The sequence below is a fragment of the Rissa tridactyla genome, chromosome 5 (genome assembly GCF_028500815.1).
Source record: "Rissa tridactyla isolate bRisTri1 chromosome 5, bRisTri1.patW.cur.20221130, whole genome shotgun sequence".
NCBI classification, from domain to species: domain Eukaryota; kingdom Metazoa; phylum Chordata; class Aves; order Charadriiformes; family Laridae; genus Rissa; species Rissa tridactyla.
Window position 1 is genome coordinate 10,707,349 of NC_071470.1, and position 9,314 is coordinate 10,716,662.

The 9,314-nt window shown below is 42.3% G+C and overlaps 1 protein-coding gene and 1 long non-coding RNA gene across 7 annotated transcripts in view; one reads left to right on the forward strand and one right to left on the reverse strand.

The window, feature by feature from the left end:
* Positions 1–2,705, forward strand: part of DLC1 (DLC1 Rho GTPase activating protein) — a 238,004-nt gene extending 235,299 nt beyond the window's left edge. For all 5 annotated transcript variants that reach the window (XM_054201885.1, XM_054201882.1, XM_054201883.1 and 2 more), the window contains 2 exons: positions 20–193; positions 728–2,705. In XM_054201885.1, the coding sequence (XP_054057860.1) occupies positions 20–193; positions 728–848 (295 nt within the window). In that variant the 3' untranslated portion in view covers positions 849–2,705. The remainder of the gene's footprint in view (positions 1–19; positions 194–727) is intronic.
* A 963-nt stretch (positions 2,706–3,668) lies between these two features.
* On the reverse strand, positions 3,669–9,049 carry LOC128909764 (uncharacterized). Of its 2 annotated transcripts, XR_008466513.1 has the most exons (5): positions 8,700–9,049; positions 8,549–8,624; positions 8,009–8,180; positions 4,308–4,412; positions 3,669–4,125 (listed from the first exon to the last, which is right to left on the reverse strand). It is a non-coding gene; the product is annotated as an uncharacterized LOC128909764 (long non-coding RNA). The 2 variants fall into 2 exon arrangements; XR_008466512.1 differs by having other exon boundaries at positions 3,669–4,412.
* Positions 9,050–9,314: the final 265 nt, after the last annotated feature.

The window sequence follows — 9,314 nt, forward strand, 5'->3', positions numbered from 1 at the left end:
TTTTCTTCTTTGTTCTTAGAACATGGAGGACAAACTTCCCCAAAGGAGCTTGCGTGCTTTTAGCAACCTCCGTGGACCATGACCGTGCTCCAGTGGCAGGCGTCAGAGTCAATGTGCTCCTGTCTAGGTATCTGATTGAGCCCTGCGGGTCAGGAAAATCCAAACTTACCTACATGTGCAGAATTGATTTAAGGTATGAATTTCCACTTTGTCCTCTTGGGGTGGTAACTTTTCTTGTATAGTTTCCATGTAGTCAGCACAAAATTTAGACAGTTCAACAGGCTTTAGCTGGGCCAGTAGTACGTATGTCTCAAAGGCTTGCACACAGGTCTCTGAGATGTCAATGAAAATTGTCCACAGTGCACACCTACCGGCAGGTGTGGTTTGTTGCACTGGAAGCCTCCAGTACGGGCTCCACCATAGCTATTGGTATATAATCCCACCCCTTCCTCTGACAGATGTATTTGGATGCAAGGACATGTTAATTTTAATATTAAGTTAGTAAAGAGGACCAAGTTCTCACAAAACTTCTCATAACTTTTCCTCACTGTGGCAAACTAGGTTTTGAGCAAGTCTGTGTATTAGTAATGCTGAGCTGAGCAATAAGTGGTAATAAGGAGATTTCCTACTCGCACGTTTGACCAGCTAGATATGTATTTGATTCTAAGAAAACGTACGCGAAGTTACCGGTACCTACTTCATCATTACTTTTTTCTCCATGCATCAGGGGCCACATGCCAGACTGGTACACCAAGTCTTTTGGACACTTGTGTGCATCGGAAGTCGTTAAGATACGAGACTCTTTCAGTCACCAGAGTCTTGAGAGCAAAGAAGTAAAATCCAGGTGACTACTGAAGAGGAACAGCCATGCGCTCCAGACCTCAGCAACGTAGACATTATCCAAAACTGAGGCTCGTGCGCTGCAGACCGGACCAGTGTACCATCTGCAAGTCATGTCGTGAAGGGATGACAGCATGAGAACTTGACCGCGAGCATTACTATAGGACTGTGGCCATACCATACACTTTAAAGCTGCTTCCTGTCTGTGTAAGGTCTATAGTGTAGGCCTCGACTGGAATACATTGGAGGACTGTGCAAAAAAAAAAAAAAAAAAAAAAAGTAGTATTGTACTATTAGATGGTTTGAATTGCTTCTGAGAAGCAAAATTCTTTAAATGCAAAATATATTATGAAATATGGTGAAGGCTCATCATTCCCATGTGAAATACTTAGCTTTATGTACATACCCATGTCATTTTATTTGTAGTGCGTTGAGGAACTGGTGTATCCACTGGAATAGTTGGTACTCTTCAATGTGTTCTCACTGAGACAAGCAGAGAAAGGTTTGCACAGAGATTAAAGTGTGAATGAGTGTGTTAATGGTTGAAAGGATAGCAGAAGTCGAACTTGAAATGTGTCTGGTACACTGATAGGCAACCAGAATGGATTTTAGTATGCTGGATACAGTTCAACCTAGAATGGGACTCCCCTGTGGACCAGGAGTAGCCATCCTTCCCGTGTGCCAGTTCTGCATTTTCCTCAGCTCTAAGCTTGTTAAAAACCCTAAGCAGATGTTACAAGAGGCTTGCTCCAATTACTGTTCGCTCCTTAGCCAGGTGATCTTTTAGGAGTGATTAACAATTCTATAGCAATTTTAAGTAAATATATTTTTGAGCAACATAGCAACTTAGAAATGAAGTGTTTATGCAACGGTGAAGAGAGCCAGTAATGTCAATTGTTAATTTGCCAAAAAATATATGTTGCTTTTACTCCTACCTGTGTTAACTACAAGTGTTTTACTGAGCTTTTTTATATATTTTACTGTATTCTAACGGCTCAAGAGGAAAAAGTCAACACTGGAGTTGCGGTGCCGGGAGGTGGCAGGACTCCTGCAGCAGCAGGTTGGGTGAGGTGGCTTGGAGGAGTTGCACGAGCTCTCTCCCTTTCTGTCCCTCCTTTGCCAGTTTTCCCGAAAGCTGCATGTTAACATGAACAGAACCTGGATGTGAGCAATTTGGAGGGGTGATATTTGGGGGCAGAGAGGAGGGTGAGGTTTCGTCTTGGGTTTTGTTGGATTTTAAACCCTATGGGACGTTTTCCCCTCCTTGAGAATCAACGTGTATGAACTGTAGGAAGTCTTGAGGTCCTCTGGAAAGGTGTCTTTCTGTAGGTTTTACTGTAAAGGTAAAGATTTGCTTTCGAGGTGCAGTATTAAGTGATAAATGTATTTTGTGGCTAGGGTATGAATGAGTTGCAAGATGGAATTTTGACTGAGACTTTGTTACCATTGTCAGTATTATTTTAAGCTTTTTGATGAAGATTTTTTTTATTATGGCAAATAATGTAGTACTTCCAGTAACAATGTTCCTCATGAGTAGGAAAACCTTGTATATTCTACATCAAACACTTTTGAATTTGTAAAATTGTATGTTGTACATACCATTCTATTGTAAACATGTATACTTGCCCACAGTGTACTGTCGAACATAGATAAAGCATGATAAAGATTATTTAAAATATACCTGTATTTATACCTCAGATATTCTTTTTGGGTTTTTGTACCTCAAGTATGTTTTCTATTGTAAATGTGCTTTACATGACTATGATCTACATGAGAGAAAGGAAAATGTTTAACTTGCTATAGATGTCTGTACAGAATATACTCAATAAGTGCACTATTAAATGTTTAAAATTGGAGAAGCATAATGGTTTTTCTTTTCTTCTGCATTCTTCCTTCCACACCTGTGGAAGCATTTTTCTTACCACCAGTTCTTCACATACTACTACCAACTGCGTAGCCGCCCCTGCCCTCTCCCAGGCCGGTATCTTTTGCATTTTTAAAGGCAGGTACCAAAGCAATTTCAAAATTTTTGGAAGACAGGCCTTCATGATGGCAGACAGCTGGACAGAAATACAGAAATTCTCTTAAAAGTAAGAAGAAACCTCTCTTTTTGCTGCTGTCCTGTGGAAAGGTATTCTTGAATTTAACAGGGAGCGAAGCAAACTCCTACCAGATAGGCAGCTGTATGCAATGCTGGAAAATAATTCACCGCTTTCCTATTTTCTGTGGGGAGAACGAGGGCGTGATGAGTTGTGGAGTCACAGGTTTGCTTTAAAAAATGCAAGTGTGAAAGTAATTGGAGAAAGTTAAAGCACACGCAGTAGTGAAATGAAGCCAAAGAGAAGGCCAGGAGGATATACAAACAACTGACTAAGGTGAAAAATGAAGCCAAAGACAGCTGTTAATTCAAGCAACTTCAAGAAGTTTTTAAAGTCTTGGCCAACAGAAATATAATTTGGGCATCTGAAAGAGGATTTTGATTTGTGAGGCTTGTCTGACAGAGTAGCTGGAAGGAGGCCTGCTGCCTTTCGGTTACCAACATCCTCGTATTCTTTCTCCGCCTGAGCATCCCCGAGTCCTGGTCACGATGGCTTCCCGCTGTGTTCCCCCGGGAGCAGGGAGGGATGGTGCTACACAGCCTGGCAAAAGCAAACCTCTTGCTGTCGCGGTATTCGTTCTCACACACCAGAGTCTTTTAGAGAGAGACTTTCTGATAAGGGACTGTCATTTGTTTGGCTCTTACACCATCTTTTTTTCTTCCCGAGTCAATACTAAAAATAAAACAACTGTACAATTTAAAAAGTAAACAACAGGTTTGAGCCCTTGGAACAAGCAGGGTTAGAGCTAATTTATTTTTCTCTAATTATGGTTTTGTTTGTATTTTTAAGCACACTAATACATGACAGACTCTTCAGGCACTTCAAGTATTTACTCTGCATTTTGTTTAAAGTGCATTTAGGTTACTTTCAAATCAGCGTTTTCCTAAATATTTCTAAAACATGAGTTAATTTTGACTCTTCAGAAGAGCCTCAAGCTCCTGAATGTTTGTTTTCTCGGCACGTTCATCTGCGGGTGTCCATGCTGCAGTTGGACAACAGAATTCGAGTTTCCATGTCGGTGTTTCTTGTCAGGCGTCACGGCGGCGCTGGTTCTTGCTCGGACGCCCTCTTGCTTTAAGCCTTGGTTGCCGCAGAGGAGCACAAACTGGGTCCCCCCTTCAGTTCTGGCAGGGTGCTGGTATGGCCAACTGCCTCCACAGCATCCCCCGTGCAGCACGGGTCCAGCCTGCTTTCCAACAAATGGAAAAAGGAACATTTTGCTGTCATGCCTCAAGTAATGCACTCCACAATTAGCAATTTATGAAGCTGTAAATAATCAGTGGCCTTCGTTGTAAAGGCCAGAAGGCAACGTCATGAACACACACGGACAGTCTGGGAAAATGAGCCTGAAACGATGCAAGACGGTACCTCTGCAGCCTGGTACAAGACCTGGAAAAGAGCAGGACTTCATGCGTATCCACAGTAGTCTGCGACAGGAGGAAGTTGGTATGAAAACAACATCCATGGCTTGGGCTACATAATAAAAGATAGGTATTTCCACTTAAGACATATGAAAATTAAATGTTATACACAGATCTTCTGCTAAGTGCCGGAAGCAGGGTCCTACAATCATAAGGAATGACATAAAGATACTGCCTTAATAGACGAATGCATTAAATTTATAAAGACAAAATGCTAATTCCTTTGCCTATGTTATAACGTAACTTGTCAATACAGCCATTGACTGCACCCATTATACCATTTCGGAAAAACTACTTTCAGCTATTTCTCATCTGTCGACCCGGTGCTATTTTATTTCACTAGCAAGGAAAGGTATCAGCGTCTAATAGGATGACTACCATAGCACCGGAGGTGAAGAAGTACTGTTCTTATTACTGCTGCTAACATGCAACTTTTGCATCCATGCTTCTTTCCCACTGAGCGCTATCCCAGACACTTGAGGCTTGCTCACTTTGCCCTCCCCTCTGCACCATCCTATTATATTTTCCTGTACTGCCTGAGGCGTCCAGAATGCTCGCAAGAAATGAATTTCCAAGCTGCGTCCAGGGACAGTAAAGAGCAGAGAAGGATGGGAAAGAATTCAAAGAAGAAAAAAAAAAAATTCCATCAAAAGAGATTAAGGCACTGGAAGGGGTACATTTATACAGGAAGATTCAGTACACATAATCTGTCCAGTAGACAAGAGGGCTGCAGTAAATGTCTACTAGCACTGGAAGGTCATAAAAACACAGGAGAAGAGTTCAAACTAGCTGAGTGGGCGTACAAGTCGGGATAAAAATTCGTTAATGGAAAACTTGAGGCAGAAGGAAAGGAAAAGGCATTTTTCCACTCAGCAAGAGGTCTTTGAGGCTGTGGGACAATCTCTCCCTGAGAAGTAGCGAGAGGGTCAGTCATTTAAAACTGCATAGGATCAAACCCTGGAATCATTTCTGCACTAGCTTCCATAAAGCATCATGGAAACCTAAAAAAGATCCTCTTTTCATTATTTGACACTATTACAGGACTTAAAGGCCACCAGTTTTCACCTGTAAGTGTCAGGTAATGCTGCCTTGCTGAGTAAGAAACAATATGGTGCCAAAAATAAAGTTACAATTAAGTAACTCAATTATTTTGGAAGTTGCTAATGAGCAAGTCTTTCTCTAAGAATTACATTGGGGGTCGTGGAGTGCAGTTTGCTTATGTTTTGTCGAAGTGGACATTCATTTAAATGGGAAGATGCTGTGCCTGCCTCGCCGCTATGGGCCAAGAGCGTGAAGATCAGCACGGGGAGGTTACCAGACAACTGGGAGAGTCTTCTGCTTTTCTAACATTTACTCAAACCGCAGAAAGATCTAGAACTGATACGCACAATTTCCCTGTCATACTGGGAATCAAATCCATTTTTCCACAGGCTCAATTTTTTTTTCTTTTGCTCCTAGAAGGAGTGTGCTTGTATACTTCTCCAGGTACCAGCCTTCTACTAGTCACTTCATTAGCTCAAGTAATAAAAGGGTGATGTGGTGGTTCTTGCCGTCACACCTGCTCCTGACCCACGCAGACAGTTCTTAAGGCTTTATAACACTAAAAACAGAAAAGCCCCTTAGGAACAGAATTCTCAGTGAAGGAAAGAATATTACTATTCCAAAAATCAAACATTCAAAAGATAGAGTGTTAAAAGTGCCAGTGCACTTACGTGTGTGTTCCAGGGAGCGAAACGAAATAGCGTTTTCCATGATATGATGAGATAAGCCTGTTAAAAGCACAAAGGCGGGACAGTACAGTGGGGATGGCTCTGGTTTGCGGGGGTTTGTGCCTCATTTATTAGAGAAGCTGGAAGACTGCCAGCAAATGAAATGGGAATTTCAAGAAAGAGTGCGCTCAATTAAATCACTTGAGTGTCATTTTAGAGAACTGTCTTTTTTTTTTTTTTTTTAAATAAGCCAGCTAGTAGCGGAAGTAGATCACGTTATCACAGAGCCCAGACTAAGGTGGTGTGCAAGGTGTGGGTAAGAGAGGAAGGGTTCTTCTAAAAGGAAGAAGAGGACCCAGTTGGCCAAACACTTCTGACGTGTTTAGTGTCATAGCAGCCTGAAATACCTATTCAAAACAAACGGGTCATCTGGTAAGAATTCTCCTTTGTTTCAAAAACAGTTAAAAGAAAACAAATTTTGGTCAAGGCATTGTTGGGAGCTGGTTAAACATGGAATCTTCAGCTAGGCTATAATTCAAGTTCATAGAAACACTGACGGTATGGTTAGCGCAGTTCCTATAGGCCACTTTTTTTTACCCCTACCAGTGAGGAAAGTTGTACAATAGAGCATGTTTTACCTAGTCCATTTGAACATTTGAAAAGGAACCAAAATATTTGTTTTAACTCCCTCATTTGGGCCCCAGCAGTCTATACTCTTTTCATTTCTCTAAATACCCGCCAGCACCACAGCAGCACGTCTGAAGAGCACACATGGGGCTTTTCCTTGGCCTTTAGGAATGCCTTTTTTTTGTTGTTGTTGTTGGACCATAAAAAGGCCTTAGGGAATTTTTTAATCTTTGCCCTTAACGTTTCTAAAATGTCCAGTCCTTACTACCACTGCCCACAGGATAAAAATGCTTATTGAAGCCCTTGTCACCTACAGTATTTATCAACTGGGGCTTCTAAAGCATACAACAAGTAATAAAGCATTCAGTAAGGATAATACAAATAATAATCCAAGTTGATTTTGAATATCCCACCTCAGTGACTTGGCTACAAAGCTAGAAATACACTAAAAGTCAGTACTTAAGTAAAAGCAAGAAAATGGTAAGACTTTACTACCCATGAACAATTTCATTCACCAGCAGGTAACAACGAAAATTGCTTTGTGATGCATAGAAAAGCAGTTGTGAAAGCCTTGCTAGACCTTCTTAAGAAAAAAAAGGAAGGTCCATTAAGGTAATGTGTCTGGAAAACAGCACCTGACCTCCCTCTACATCGACACTATGCTCCGGTATCTAAGACTGGGAGAAGCGCATAGAGAATACCGAAACTGCGAAATTCTGGTGCTGCCTCCTGTAAATCCTCAGAAATCAGAGGATGCCGGGTCTCACGCGGTGAGAGCTAACGGTGATTCTCTTCCCTCAAGGACACCCCATCTCCACACCCTGCTCCTCCTTGGATCAAATGGTACATGCAGCATAGAAGCCCGTATTCATAATAACGTGGGGCAAGTATTCTATTAAAGTGGAAACAAACCATGTCTAGAAGAGGTCGTAACCACTCGTGAAGTCCAGGAGCGTAACAGTGCACTCAGCAGCACTAACACAGCACAGCACTTGGTCTGCAAGCTCCCTGATTTGGCTTTGGAGGCCTCCGAAAACACATTAAATTGTGTTTGGAGGCCTTTTAAGAATGACCTTGAGCAAGGAGAAAGGTAGAGATTTTCTAGCTAATGCCTGAACCATAGCCTAAAAAAAAAAAATAAAATACTTTCACATTTGCTTTCTTCCCCTTTCCAGACTACGACAAGAATAAATGCTTCTGTATAATAAAAATAGCACATAACCTCGTAGGTAAACCACTCCTCTTGTGACGCTGGTTGCAAACAAGATTAGGCAGAATAGTTATCCAACTAGGTTCAATTCATCAGACTTACTGGACTGGGGAAGGAGGAAAGGCTGTGCCCCGAGCATCCTACTGGAGAAGGCAAGATGGATGAGGGAATGAGTGACCCGTCAGGAGCAGTGCTGGAGCTCAGAGGCCCTGCCGCCGAGGAGCACAGAGTTTTTAGCAGGCCAGTCATGGATAACAGACTGTTAGGCATGTATCTGATAAAAAAAAAAAAAAAACAACAAAAAACCTAAGCAACTGGCAGACCTCGGAGAGGTTTAAGTGGCTAAAATTTTAGGCTTGGATAGACCCATATCCCCAAGCTCACTGCTAGAAACAGAGCCCAGAATCACCGGTTCAAAATTGCACCAAGTTGTCTGAGGAATGGAGGCGAAACAAGCCGATTTCTGGCACCATCAGCTCTGTTACAGCAGTAATTATTTTCAGTATACCAGTAACATTTGGAATTCACTGCTAGGCTTCAGAGGTGGGGTTTTTTTTGCAGAGCTTGGAGACAAATATATTTACAGAAGTTCCTGTTATTTTTTCTCCTGCTCCAAGTTCTGCCCTAGCCACCTGGGCTTACCTCTGGACGTATTTTTTTCACAAGACCCTGCAGGAAGTTTCTGGCGCTGTTTTTCTGAACAGCCTCATAACGGTCACTGTCAGGGAGAGAGAGAGAGAGCATTCCATTAAATGGCTCAGCAGCACCATCGGGGACACGACGTGATACTTACCGTGCTCCCGTTGACAGTGCCCTGTGCAGAAAGGTGAGCCCAACACGCTTTTCTTTTTTAATTCCTTGAAAACTACCACATATATTTTTTTACTCTCTAAACACTCTGTCTTAACTGAGTTAGAGATTTTCTATGACACTTTATACAACTTTTTTTTCTTTTTTTTTCTTTTTTAAAGCTTCTTTCCTGTGCCTCCTCTTCCTCTCTTGTTAAATGGCTAAAAAAGTTTCCAGGGCCGGCCGCTCTCTGCAGTGGTTTGCTGGTTTCTGCTGAAAGAGCTGCTGCCAAATTTTATAAAGAATGTTCCCCGGGGCACAGAGGGGAGGGAAGTATTCTTCATGGCCTCTGTTTTCTTCCCATATTGTTTAACAAACAAGCAAACTGCCCTGCAGTCGCTCTGACCCCTATTTAGACATATCCCTTTCAGGCAGCTGCACAAATGAACTAGGAAGGAAGCGCCGTCACGGCCCTTAGAAAAGATAGAGGGAAATAAAGGCAAACATTGTGTGTCTAAACAAACAAGCTCGCTCTGCTCTGCCCTCGTCTTCTGCCTAATTCTGACAGGGACCGGACCCAGAAGCCGTAGTTGGGGCAAGAGTGTATCCCGGGTCGTGC